We start from the raw sequence: 14873 nt of genomic DNA, 5'->3' as shown, positions 1-14873 counted from the left end.
TGTAAGTTCATTAAAGAAACCTAGCAAAAATGTTTCATAAGAAAAATAAATAAATAATGATCATTCTAAATAACAGAATAACAGACTTGGAAGGGACCATCTCCCTGTTCAAACAGAAAACCCTATACACTACCTTTTCAGACAAATGATTGTCCAATCTCTTCTTAAAAACCTGCAGTTTTGGACCACCCACAACTTTTGAAGGCAAGCTGTTCCACTGATCAATTTCTGTTAGGAAATTTCTCCTTAGTTCTAGGTTGCTTCTCTCCTTGATTAGTTTCCATCCATTGCTTCTCTTCCTGCCTTCAGCTGCTTTGGAGAATAGCTTGACTCCCTCTTCTTTGGGGCAGCCCCTGAGATATTGGAAGACTGCTATCATATCACCCCCAATTCTTCTTTTCATTAAGCTAGAAATAACAAGTGGCATTGTGCCTAGTCATTGTGTGGTGTATATGTAGCATGAAGTAGGCATTTGTAGTTTGCAAACCATAGTTTATGAATAGCATAATGTGAAACTTTCACCAATTGTAGCTTAATTTAAGAACAATAAAGTTGTGTGCAGTAGGTTTCACTAGTTATCTAGCATATTCCCATGTGAATATTGGACCTAGATATAATTTACATTTGCTTCCAAAACAGTTCAAGCATTACAAACCAGAAATTAACTAACTTCATATTCTACTTTGGAAGTCAGAAATCCATTTCTTAGTTTTACAAAGTAATATTTTAGCTCACCACTCTTGAGATTTAGAAACATAAAAAAAATGCAAAAACACTCAACCCTTGCAAACTACATACACTAAAATATTCACATTTTTTTCAAGATCCTTGTGATATTTATCATCTGAATCATGCCGATCAAATCAATATTCTAGATTATCAAGGTATTTTTAATATGGTTACAAATCAGAAGCAAAGCAAAAACATGCAACGTTTACTTGCTAATATATTTTTGGTTTGTCATAATATTTTTACCACTGGGAATCATATCAATCATTGTAGAATTCACATATTTTTTCAGATCCTTATGCTGTTTTGTCATCTTATTTATGCTTTGCTTATTTTGCTTAGCTCTGTAAGCAAAATCGACACAGTTTAATAATATAGAAAATAGCATTTACTTCTCTAGATTGGTAAACTATGTCTGTTTTGTTTTCAAATCAGGGGCAAAGCAAAAACATCTGTTAAAATATTACCCTTTAATTCAGTTTGTTGAGAAACATGGCATTTTCCATTCTTAGTACTTTGAGGACATGTCTTGTCTTTTTGGCTGACATATGTAACCCCTATGCAGTTTTGCTGCCTCCTTCTATACCTTTTCATGGCAATGAAGATGGAAGCAACCTCTCATAAACAATAGAGCTAGTTACTGTTTTGAAGCAGCTAGCTATCAAATTTTGCTTCCTAAGTTATTTTTAGGATGCAAACTATTTTTCACTCCCTGCAATCTACATAAAAGCCATTTTCTAGTTGGTTAATCTATGTTTCACTATACCTACAAATCAAAGCGAAAGCATCTATTAAGATATTACCCCTTAATTCAACGTTTGGGAAGCATAGCATTCTCCATTTGTAGGGCTTTTGAAAAGAAGCCTTGTCTTCTTCACTCATGGATGTACCCCTTCTGAAATATCTCAGCCTTCATCTTTAACATCTTTCCATAACAATGAACACAGAAACAACCTCTTATATTCAATAGAGCTAGTTACAGTTCTGAAGCAAGTAGTATAAGAAGAATTCAAGACTGACTTGTGAAGATCCCTCAGGGACATCTCACTGCAAAGAAATGCTTTGCAAGGAATCTGTATCAAGTATTCTGTATCTCCTTCTACTGTTGATGTCAAACCCAAAGGCAGAGAAGACCATTGTGCGCATGTTCCAAGGGGTGTACAAATCTGTCTTCACTTCAGTTGAGGGTTTATTTGATTAGCCATTCAATTCAGATCTAATAATACAAATCAGTTCTCTCTCAATCAATTTTGAGTATTTCAAGCACACATTTACAAAACTCATTGAAAACGGTGGGAATCAAATGGACTTGGCTGTGTCTAATTCCATTGGCCAGTGGTAATAAAACTGTGCCAGTGGCACAGTGGATTCAGACAGAAAGTATTTGAGGGAGGATTCCAGAGCATCACAGAACATGATCAGACTCAGACGTCAATGTCCATTTCTGATCTGGACTCATAATTTCTTTTATTTAACTGTAGTTTTGCTTGCATGCTTGAGTCATTCAACAACTTCCCTCTGCTTTCAATCTTTGCTGGATATTTGGATACCAAAAAATGTTTATAAATGAGAACTATGAGTCATAGTGAGCAAGATAAAGGAAGGGAGGTGTTGTCTACCATCTTTCTCCAATATCCCAAAGCAACTTTGCATGAATTCTTGATAGGTCTTGAGAAACAAGATGCTATAATTTAAAAAGTCCATAATGCTGTGTTTTGGCTTGAATTAACCAACAAAACCTCTTAATTAGAAACTTGTTTTATTCATTTTATTTATTAAACCAAATTTGCTGCCCAGTTCACATTAAGGTGACTACGGGCACCTTACAAACATTACTTTCTATATTGGCAACATTCTCTAGCTCTAGATCTCATGTTTCATGCCTTCACTATGCATTTTCTGTTACATTCAGCTTTATCAATGGGAGCATTGCCTGCTAATATTCTACAATCATTGAGCTCCATTCCCCAGTTCAGTTATTCTACCCTGTGACAAACATCAAGAAAAATAGCTACATTTGCCATTATTGACTCCATAAGTAAATCAAAACCAAATATCTTATTGTATTGTATTGCATATGATCCACACAGTGCCAACTAATAAAACATACTTGAACCCGAGAAACAATCAGGAGATGGTGGCTGTATGTTCTGCTTCTGAAGATGGTAAGAGCTTTGAGGATGCATTAGGTGAAGCTCCCATGTCTCCTAGGTCAGGGCTTTTCAACCTTTTCACCCGTTGTACCACTTTTAGGATATGGCAACATCCGAGTACTACCAGTCGCCTAGCAAGTTGTCAAGAACTGGATGACCAAAAAAAAAAAAGGGGGAAATGTGACGAAGTACTGGTAGTCCTTGACTTACAACAGTTCGCTTAGTGACTGTTCAAAGTTACAATGGCACTGAAAAAAGTGTCCCCCCCAAGCCACAGCTGAGCAAGACACCTGCCTGCCTGCCCGGCGGCACTCTTCCTCCTGTCCGAGGTTTTCATTGTTGTGAGCATTTCTGTTGAGGATTGGCAGTGGGGGTGGGGTGGGGTGTTTGGTTTTTATTCCCGTCGTCTGCTGGGTGGTTGCAGCAGGTTTTGGTCACTGGGACACTGTGACCATCATAAATATGAATCAGTTGCCAAGCATCTGAATGTAAATCACAAGAGCCTGGAGATGCTGCAACATTCCAGCTGATCGGCGCTTCTTCTGGGCTCAGCAGAAGCAGCAGGATCAGCACCGAGCTCCAGCTGGAGCCTGGCGCTGATGCTAGCACTTCTGCTGATCTCTGACAGCCCTGCAGCTCCAGCCGTCTCTCGCTCAGGCTTGTGTGGTGCTGCCACTGGTTCAGCTTATTCCCCTCCCTTGCTATCACTTTTCTCAGATGGCTGCGTACCACCTGCCAGGTGCCAATGTACTACAGGTGGTACCCGTACCACTGGTTGAAAAGCCCTGTTTTAGGTCACATAATGTGCAACCAGATGTGTTTTGTAAATGGACAACCAGGAGAGATGGGCACATGTCTTTTTCCATTGTTCTTCACTAGCAAAGCAATTTTTTTTCAGGGATTCGGCCATTGATGTCAATCAGATGTTTCCATTCTTGATTACCCCATCATCTATGCTTTCTCAAATCCCCTTGTATTGATTATTACATTTGAAGGCAGTACAATCCATTCCAAGAGATTAAATCTGAACATCTACTTCAGACCCTTAGGAATAGTAAATCATCTCAATTTTTTGGCAAAGCCAATCCTTTGTCTCAGTTCAGCCTTCAAAGCATCCTGCACTTGTCTGTTCCTCAAAGAGTACGTGATTGGGATGAGAAATGGAGTGATAACAGTATTCAGAAGAGCCACTATTTTGTTGTAGTCTAACCCGATGGTGCCTTTTGGCTTGATATACATGAAAATACAACTGCTGTAAGTGATAGTGACCACGGTCATGTGAGAAGCAAAAGTGGAGAAGGTCTTCTTCCTCCCAGTAGCTGATGGAATACGCAGAATGGTGGAAATGATTTTGACATAAGACACAATGTTGACACTTAAGGTCCCAAGCAGAGAGAATATGGCAACTACAAAATAAGTCATTTCTAGGAAGCTGGTGTCAACACACGAGAGTTTGATTAATGGTCCATTGTCACAAAAGAAGTGATTGATGATGTTGTTGGGACCACAAAATGGCATTTGAAAGAAAAGAATGGATGGAACTAGAATTAGTGAGAAACCCACAATCCAGCAACAAAGTACCAATAATGAGCAGATTTGTTCATTCATGATGGTTGTGTAGTGAAGAGAGTTACAGATGGCTATGTAGCGATCAACAGACATGATGGCCAGTAGGAAGAACCCAGTGGTGCCAAGGACCAAATAAAGAAATAACTGTATGAAGCAACCCGCTAAAGTGATGCTCTTAGTACCAGTAGCTATATTGACCAGTGCTTTGGGAATTATAGTACTCATATACCCAATATCTACCCATGCCAAATGTCGGAGGAAGAAATACATTGGGCTACAGAGTTGAACATTCACCAGTGTGATAATAACAATCAGCATGTTTCCTATTAATGTCAAAAGATAAATCACAAACAGGAGGAGAAAAAGGCTACCTTCAAGTGGAAGGTTGTCAGTCAGCCCCAACAGTATGAATTCTTTTATTGTGGTCCTATTTGCCATTAGTTCATTCCTAAAAACAGAGTGAAGAGATTAATTTCCAGATCCCCATTCTTCTTTTGATTGCATGTTTCACATGGGCATCAGCTTATCAGTTTCCATTCTTTGCATTAAAAATCAAAGAGGTTAAAACCTGATGCTTTGAATCAGACCATGATTCTTCTAATATGTTATTCCAAATAGGGCAATTCTTCACTGTAGTCTACTTCTGAGTGTGGTTAATCCAAGTTGGAGCTACAAGGGATCCCTCCATGTTTCCACCTGTCAAAAACAATTTATCCTTGTGGACATGCAAAGATCTGTTTCTGGATGATGATATTTTGGCTATCTCACCTTTGCTCAATGTTCTCCAGACTGTTCTTCTGAGATGGGTTCAAATTCTCTTTCAGTATTTTTACCTAAAATCAGTGGGAACAGATGAACGTTAACAGAATCAATGTGAACAGATAAGATGATCTGGGGGCTGAAGGTTAAAATACCTGCAGGAACTGGGTACATCTAGTCTAATGAAAAGAAGGGCTAGGGATGACATGATATCAGTGTTCCAATATTTAAGGGGTTGCCACAAACAAGTGTGTGTGGGGGGGGTCAAACTATTCTCCAAAGCACCAGAAGGCAAGACAAGAAACAATGGATGCAAACTGAAGAAAGAGAGAAGTAACTTAGAACTCAGGAGAAATTTCTTCGCAGTGAAAAAAATTAATCAGTGGAACAACTTGCCTTCAGAAGTTGTGGTACTCCAGTACTGAAAAAAGTATTGGAAAAAAAGGAACTATCAAATTTTATTCCTTTATTTTTGCAATGCCTAGCATTTTCACCCCTTGCAATCTACATATACAAGTATTCATATCATTTTTATGATGTTATGCTATTGTCTCATTTTAATGTCTGCTGCTAGAAGCCATTTTGTAGATGGTTTAAACTGTGTTTCATTATGCCTACAAATCAGAGGCAAAGCAAAAACATCTATTAAAATATTACCCCTTGATTCAGTGTTTGGGAAGCATAACATTCTCCATTCTCAGGGCTTTTGAGAAGATGCCTTGTCTTCTTGGCTCACAGATGTACCTCCCCTGCAATGTTTCTGTCTTTGTCTTCAATAACATGTCATGGCAACGAACACAGAAGCAACCTCTCATAGACACTGGAACTAGTTACTGTTCTGAAGCATGTGGTATAAGAGGGATTCAAATCTTGCTCGTGAAGATCTCTCAGGAGCAAAAAAAAATGCATTGCAGGGAATCTGTATCATTATTCTGTTACTAATGAAGGAGAATATTTGTAGCTCAGGGTTGACATGAGGGATCCTTGGTGCTCTCTGAGCTTGCTTGTTTCGTTGGAGACATTTCATTACCCAAACTAGGTAACATCATCAGTGCTAGTAAAGAGTGGGGTTTGCTGTCAGTTTATATTCTAGTGTAGCTTTGCTTCTGGAGAATTCTGGGAGTTGAAGTCCACAAGTCTTAAAGTTGCCATGGTTGAGGACCCCTGTTCTAGTGTATATTCTACTCCAGGGGTCTTCAAACATGGCCCTTTTATGTGTTGTAGAATTCAACTCCCAGAATTCCTCAGCCAGCATGCCTGGCTGAGGAATTCTGGGAGTTGAAGTCCACAAGTCATAAAAGGGCCAAGTTTGAAGACCCCTGTTCTACCCTATATTATAGAACCGAGGTGGCACAGTGGTTATAATGCAGTACTGCAGCTACTTCTGCTGACTGCCAGCTGCCAGCAATTTGGCAGTTCGAGTCTCACCAGCTCAATGTAAACTTAGTCTTCGATCCTTCCAAGGTTGGTAAAATGAGGACCCAGTTTGTTGGGGGCAATATTCTGACTTTGTAAACTGCTTAGAGCAGGGGTGTCAAACTGCCGGCCTGCGGGCCAGAGCGTCACGGAGAAACCGCGCCCATCCCATTGCTGGCGAAGGGAAAAAGTTCCGATACGTCGCGCGACATCATGTGATGTCGCGAGTTTGACATGTCTGGCTTAGAGAATGCTGTAAAGCACTGTGAAGCGGTATATAAGTCTAATTGGTATTGCTATTGCTAGTGGCTTGCCTGTCTGTGTTGGTGGGGATGGTCTCAGAGATTCTTTGATTGGGCTGTTGGCTATTGGCTTCATTGGCAGTTTCTTGATTGGGCTATTGTTTACTTGATTGTTGGTCTGATTTTAACCTTGGAGTTAATCTATGCCAGGCATGTCAAACTGCTGGCCCACGGGCCGGAGGCGTCATCCTGAAACCGCACCCACCCCACTGCTGGCAATGGGGAAAAAGTTGTGCTACGTCGCACGACGTCACATGACGTTGCGAGTTTGACATGCCTGATCTATGTTTTTTTGGGTGCTGATTGCTGATGGAGAAGTGCTTGGGTCTTTTTGCTTCTTTTTGGGCTGGGTGATAGTCCCTTTTGCATACTCTATAGATGTTGTTAATGTCTATATGTCTATTGAAAAGACATTAACAAGCACCTCTCCACCAGCAGCCAGCACCCAGATCAGCATAGATTAACTCCAATGTTAACATCAGACCAATAATCAAGTAAACAATACCCCAGGTATTACTAGGTAACTGAGGAGGTTACCTAGTTTGGGTAATGAAATGTCTGCAAGAAAAAGAACAAAATCAGAGAGCACCAAGGACCTCTCAAGTATTCTGTATCTGCTTCCTTTATTGATGTCAAACCTAAAGACAGAGAAAATCATTGTGCTCATGTTCCTCATACTTTATGCTTTGTTTTGTTCTCTGTCATGCAACATACCAAGGATTGTTGTGGTTTGCTTTTGACTTAACCTCTGTGAACCCAACCTCTGTGATATGTAACTATGATACAGGCTTTGTTACTTTTTGAAGCACACAGTGCAAAAAGGTGTTAGCAAAGTCAGGATGGGATGAGATTGGATTAAAATGGTATTGGGTTAGGTTGGATTGGATTGGATTGGAAGTTGGTTATAAAATGGGTGGCTATGTAAAAGTTTTAAATAAATAATTAGGCTGAATTAAAAAAAACATACCAAATTAATTTTCTAGTTGAATGCAGCTAGACCTCTTGACCATTCATGATTCCAATCTCACCCTCCCACTTCTTTCTGTGGGGGAGTTATTGTGGGAATTAGGTGTTTTTGCTGAAACACATAATTCCACAATACTGTCTTATGTTTTACTGTCTTATGTCTAAGGATATAGCTTATCTTTTCTATTACATTCTCTTATGGGTGTCTTATGATTAGATTACTTTGTTATTTGTATGTACATTGAGAGTTTATATACCAGAGACAAATTCCTTGTGTGTCCGATAAAACTTGGCCAGCAAAGCTATTCTATTCTATTCTATTCTATTCTATTCTATTCTATTCTATTCTATTCTATTCTATTCTATTCTATTCTATTCTATTCTATTCTATTCTATTCTATTCTATTCTATTCTATTCTATTCTATTCTATTCTAATTCTAATTCTACCCTACCCTACCCTACCCTTATCCTATTCCTATTCCTATTCCTATTCCTATTCCTATTCCTATTCCTATTCCTATTCCTATTCCTATTCCTATTCCTATTCCTATTCCTATTCCTATTCCTATTCCTATTCCTATTCCTATTCCTATTCCTATTCCTATTCCTATTCCTTTTCCTATTCCTATTCCTTTTCCTATTCTGTTCATCTGACTATGTGGCTGATGGGTCCTTTTCTTACAAAGCTAGGAAATAGTGGTGGAATAGCTGTCACACAAAGCATTGGGACATTCCTGTTTAAGGGAGGAGGGACATGATTGGAGAAATAATGAAAATAAGTGATCTGTTGAATCATGGGTAGTATATAATCCATCGGGAATGTCACAACATACTGTATGTAGAAAATATATCACCTTTTCTCCATTAGAAGCCTGCTATGATGAGTCAAAAGTCATTGATCTGTATCCAGACACAACACCTTACTTATTTCCTCCCAGCTTCCACAGTTGCATACCTCTAAATATACATCATTATTTGTTTATATTATTTCTGTTCTGTTCCCAATTTGCAAATATTTCTCATATAAGACTTAACTTATAATTAGGAAACAAATCAATTTATGTCAGCTGTTTTTTTTCCCTTAAATAATATTGATACTGCAACCCAAAATGATTTATTTTCAAAAGGATGGTGTGACAGTTTCACATTATTTGGATGAAAATAGTTCTGTTCGTTGCATACTTACACATATATTTGAAACTACATCACCAGTTACATTCCTCTAATAGTAACTTAGAAATTAAAAGCCAAGAAGAGTGAAAGATCAAACAAGAATGCTGAGATCTAAGGAACAGCCAAACAAGAATTCTAGTCCCAATAGAGGAGAATTTCAGTGCTAGTCTTCATTCAAGATCAGGATTACAACTAGAAATAGAAATGCAATGATTTCAAAGCATAAGAATGTACACAGATTGTTTCCAAGTCCCGAACAATCCAGCATAACATAAAAACTGCCTTTCACAAAATTTAACTCTGATGTAACTGTGGCCATGTGCATGCTGTTCTCCTAGTAGCAGCACAGAAGCCCTTTTTTATTGTGCTCGTCTGGAATGTATTTTTGAGATCCCAATCTAGACTACAGCAGTAGATGATAGTTCTCTTATCCATGTAGCAACAAACTCCAACTCTATGATGATTTGTTTGAGATCAGACAAGGTTGGTTAAATGTTTCCAATGGTTTCTTCTCACAAAATACATTTGTGCCTTTGCAAACAGTCTCGGAAAGCATCCTTGACCTTCTCATTCCTCAAAGTGTAAATAAAAGGGTTCAGTAGTGGGGTGACCACAGCAGTTAGAACTGCCACAGCTTTCTGAGCATCCTGAGAATGACTCTTGCTGGGCAAAGAGTACATGAAGATGGCACTGCCGTAGAAGATGGAAGCGACTGTTAGATGAGAAGCACAGGTTGAAAAAGTCTTCCCACGGCTGCCACTGATCTGCATGCTCAAGACAGTCACAATTATGTAGAGGTAAGAGATGACAGTTACACACAAAGAGCTGAGTAACACCAGAGGAGAGAGGGTAGATTCCAGAGTGAGGAGAGTATCTACATCATTGCAAGAAAGCTTTATCAGTGGAGCATAGTCACAGAAGAAATGATCTATAATGTTAGAGCTGCAGAAGGACAGTTGGCTCAGGAGAACAATGGGGCCAAAATTATTCATGAAAGCACCAATCCAGCACACCAATATCAAATTCACACAGACCCGTCCATTCATGATGATCGTGTAGCGCAACGGATGACAGATAGCAATGTAGCGATCAAAGGCCATTACGGCAATCAGGATGATTTCACAGGTACCAAGGAAGAAATAAGAATAGCACTGACTGATGCAGCCCAAGAAAGAGATAGATTTGTTCCGAGAAACTAGATCCATCATCATCTTTGGTGTGATTGTCAGAACAAAAAATATCTCCAAAAAGGAGAGGTTGCAAAGGAAGAAATACATGGGGCTTTGCAAGCGTTGGTCCATGCAAACCAGAGTGATAATCGTGAGGTTTCCAGCTAAGGTGAAGAAAAACACAACCAGAAGCAATGAAAAAAGGAGGAATTCCATGGGCCTAGGTAGTTGGAAGCCAATTAAGATGAATTCTGCCACTTGTGTTGTGCTATTCTGAGTCCTAGTTCTCATTGCGAATTTGCTGGTGGAGAAAAATCAAACAAAGAAACAACCCACGTCAGATTGGTGCCATTAGAAAATATGTATTTTGCCTTCTTCTCTTAAGTCCCAAATTCAAAACTGGAGACCTCTCACAAAAAAAAAGCCTCCTGAATTCAAGGGTTTGGGGTCTACTCCATCATGCCTCTTCTGATAGAAATGTACCAGCATTGAAACGACTTCTCTGAAGGAGCAGAAACTGAGAACTGACGGTCAACCTTCCTTCAAAATGTAACTCTGCAAAAGAAGATATTTTGGTTGGATCATTGTTTTTCAGTCACTGAATGTGTGGTTTTTAATAAAAACAAGAACTTGTTTTATGAAGGAAGGTGGCATTGCTGCTATTATGCGATATTCGCTCAAACTATTCTTTCCCATATTTCATGACCAAAGACTGTCTATAATATTAAAACTCTAGCATGAATGCCTTTATAGAGAAGTATATGAAGATACTTCTTTCTATAGAACTATATTAAGATACAGTACTGTATATAAAACTCTTCCCACAAAGTAGAAGGGGTCAAGCTATTCTCCAAAGCACCTGAAGACAGGACAAGGGGCAATGGATGGAAATTAATCAAGGAGGAGAAGCAACCTAGAACTCAGGAGAAATTTCCTGACAGTTAAAACAATTAATCAGTGGAACAACCTGCCTCCAGACGTTGTGAATGCCCCAACACTGGAAGTTTTTAAGAAGAGATTGGAGAAACATTTCTCTGAAATTGTATAGGGTTTCCTGCCTGAGCAGGGGGTTGGGCTAGAAGACCTCCAAGGTCCCTTCCAACTCTATTATTCTATTCTATTCTATTCTATTCTATTCTATTCTATTCTATTCTATTCTATTCTATTCTATTCTATTCTATTCTATTCTATTCTATTCTATTCTATTCTATTCTATTCTATTCTATTCTATTCTATTCTATTCTATTCCATTCCATTCCATTCCATTCCATTCCATTCCTATTCTACTCTAAATTCAATTCTGTTCTGTTCTACTCTACTCTACTCCACTCCACTCCACTCTAAATTCTATTCTATTCTATTCTATTCTATTCTATTCTATTCTATTCTATTCTATTCTATTCTATTCTATTCTATTCTATTCTATTCTATTCTATTCTATTCTGCTCCGCTCCGCTCCGCTCCACCAACACTGAGAGTTTCTACATAGGAGATAAATCACACACTTGGCCAAATGAAGTATTCTTTTAGTAATGTATATTCAACAAAATGTGTGGAGCTCAAAAGCACACTAGGAGAACATTGAGAGATCCATGTAGGAACTCTTTTAACTTACCACAAGTTGCTTTCAGTTCTTGTATTGGTACAAGTAAAACACACTGTCCATAAAAGACATTTCTTTTAAGTCATGCAGAGTTTGCAATTATAAGATGAAATCTCTTGGGTGACATTGATCTGAAAATAACCGTCCCCTCCTGTACTATCTTCCATCAATGGAGTTTTGCACATTTCTGCTTTGTGCTGTTGGTTATACTTTCTCGATTGACAGGCAGAATGATGCCTTCACCTAAAGCTTTTCTTCAGGCATGTATTTACTGAAGTCTATGTCTTCTGGAAGAAAGAACCCAACTGGTTCTCTGAAAGTGAAATTCTATATTATAAATCAATTTAACCATGAAAACATAATTGCTGAGGTTCTATGAATGACTCTCATCATCTGTGCTACAACACATAGCTTTCTGGATGGCATAGATTTCTGAATTATCATGGATAGTGAGGTTGTGCTGCTTATAATACCACTGGCAGGTAGTGTTAGAAGCCGTGGAGGACAAATGTGAACTAGAATGGTCCTTTTCCCATTTTAAGGTCCTCAGATCTTCTAGCTCTTCCTATGATATCCTATTGGCCATACCTGATATAAGTGATGGGAGGAAAAGGTCACCAGACTGATCATAATTCCTGGGGGCTTCCTGTTGCTACCTCTGAATCATGCATAGACAATTGCACAATACATGCTGTATCTGAAAGCATCACAAGAATCCTTCTCATATGGTGTACATGAACTGGGAGAAACTAGTGGACCCAAGAATGAATCTTTGGGATGATGATCAGTGAGAGGTCTAGCTTCCATCTGGAAGAAGAAAGGAAGTAGTGGAGCCTATTTTCATCTCCACCCCCCAAACTTTCAGCAGGAAGATCTCACGTGGTCACTTCCAATTCAGTCTTCTTTAGACTGGCATTCTCATGGCTGTGCCTACACATAGGATATGTTTTATTTTCCTCCATCCTGTGACACTTTTCCCCAGAAATGAACTTAGCAGATGATTAATTCCAAGGCAGCAATATCCCTCTTTAAGAATCAGTTAAATAAATCAGCATTTAAAAAGTATAAGTTGAGATACGTCCTTGGAGACATTTCTTAATAGGTTCCCCAGAGAGTAAAGTTTGTAAGTAAATTTATTCATTCTGGTGGCATCAAACTTTAATGATATTAGGCCTGATTTTCCCTGCTTGCAGTGCATGTATTCAGCTTCATAACAGCAGCGAAACCCAGGCAGGATATCCAACCAATACAGTCAACGGATGTGACACAAATCTACAACCACAGATGAAAAAAGTTGGTCTCATTTTTTCCATGTTCTTGAGATTTCACTGAGAAGATCATCAAAATTGAGGTGGCTGCAAATGAGGACACAAACAATAAAAAATGAATGAAAGCTACTCTCATCAACAGTGTATAAAATCAATGTCTATTCTGGGATGGTGGACTTTAACACCATGATATGTAGGAATCCTTAGTGTTGAAAAATAAGGACAAATACCTAAGAAAAGATAGAATGCACTGGTAATGTGGATTTCTTAAGAAAATAGACTTTGGGGTAAAATATGGGTAGGAGATGGTGCTCTAGCTACTGTATACACTTTTGACTGTTGTTTTGAAACAATATAATTTACTGGGATATGTGATCCTATTGAAAAACACGTCAAGATGGAATCCAGAAAGATATCCTTCATATTCTAAACGTGGACAATTACAAGTTTATCTGCTGAAACAATCTGGAATTCTGATAATCTATTCTGAAGTTTCAGGGTGTGTTGAAATTCTAAGAATTCATGCTGCAAGACCCTTCAGACTCCTATTGGACATGGAACTGAACTCTCCCAACATCACAGAGGTGACTGAGTTTATCTTAGTTGGCTTCCAACTTTCCAGGACCTTGGAATGCTTCTTGTTTTGGATGTTCCTGTTGATTTTTCTCCTCACATTAACTGGGAATTTCACCATCCTCGCACTGGTATGCATGGACCAACGCCTCCAAACCCCCATGTACTTTTTCCTCTGCAACTTGTCTCTTCTGGAGACTCTCTTTGTCTTGACGATCTGCCCAAAGATGCTGGTAAGCCTGATTTCTTTGAACAAGGCTATTACTTTTGGGGGATGTATTGCCCAATGTTATTTCTACTTCTCCTTGGGTACCTGTGAGTGCATTCTTATTGCTGTGATGGCCTTTGATCGCTATGTTGCTATCTGCTACCCACTCCGCTATGCCATCATCATGAGCAAACATCTCTGTGTCTTCTTGGTTTTGGGCTGCTGGACTGGGGGATTCCTTCTCCTTCTCATTCCACTGTTCTTCCTTCTCAGTCTGTCTTTTTGTGGCTCTAACCGCCTTGACCATTACTTCTGTGACTACGCCCCAATTATAAAGCTTTCTTGCAGCCAGAACATCCATTTCCTTTTGGACTTTGAAATAGCTTTCTCCTTAATGGTGCTGCTCACATCCTTATCTGTCAATGGGGTCTCCTACCTCTATATTATTTCCACCGTGCTACGGATGCATTCCACCAAAGGCCAGAAGAAGACCTTTTCCACCTGTGCTTCCCACATTACAGTAGCTACCATATTCTATGGCAGTTCCATCTTCATGTACTCCTTACCCACCAAAGGACGTTCGCGGGATGTGCAAAAATCCGTTGCACTTGTCACTGCAGTTATTACTCCATTATTGAATCCTTTTATTTATACTCTGAGAAATCGGAAGGTCAAGGACGTCTTAAAAGATTGTCTAAAGAACTCATTTCCGCGTTGAGAAGAACAGCACCATTTACACCCATCTGCGTTTAGCAAGCTTTATTTTAGGGTTGCAGAAATTGATTGAAAACTAGTTTATGCATGGATAGTATATAGGAAATTGGATTCATATTTGTAGGTCTGGTAATTTCTTTTCCTTTTTATAAAGTAAAGGTAAAGGTTCCCCCGCACATGTGTGCTAGTTGTTTCCAACTCTAGGGGCCGGTGCTCATCTCCATTTCAAAGCCGAAGAGCCAGCGCTTGTCTGAGGACGTCTCCATGGTC

General features: G+C 39.1%; 2 protein-coding genes across 2 annotated transcripts; both read right to left on the bottom strand.

Moving 5' to 3' along the window:
* Nucleotides 1-3941: 3941 nt before the first annotated feature.
* LOC308678573 (olfactory receptor 6E1-like) lies at nucleotides 3942-4889 on the bottom strand (the record flags this gene model as incomplete). Its single annotated transcript, XM_081345801.1, has 1 exon — nucleotides 3942-4889. One exon carries the CDS (start codon nucleotides 4887-4889, stop codon nucleotides 3942-3944), a length of 948 nt encoding a protein of 315 aa, XP_081201927.1.
* A 4691-nt stretch (nucleotides 4890-9580) lies between these two features.
* Nucleotides 9581-10453, bottom strand: LOC308678572 (olfactory receptor 6M1-like; the record flags this gene model as incomplete). The annotated part of the gene is made up of 1 exon (XM_081345800.1): nucleotides 9581-10453. One exon carries the CDS (start codon nucleotides 10451-10453, stop codon nucleotides 9581-9583), a length of 873 nt encoding a protein of 290 aa, XP_081201926.1.
* Between the last annotated feature and the right edge of the window lie 4420 nt (nucleotides 10454-14873).

Source organism: Vipera berus (genome assembly GCF_964194415.1).
Source record: "Vipera berus genome assembly, chromosome: Z".
In the NCBI taxonomy this organism is placed as follows: Eukaryota; Metazoa; Chordata; class Lepidosauria; order Squamata; family Viperidae; genus Vipera; species Vipera berus.
This window is presented reverse-complemented; position numbering and strand designations above follow the sequence as displayed.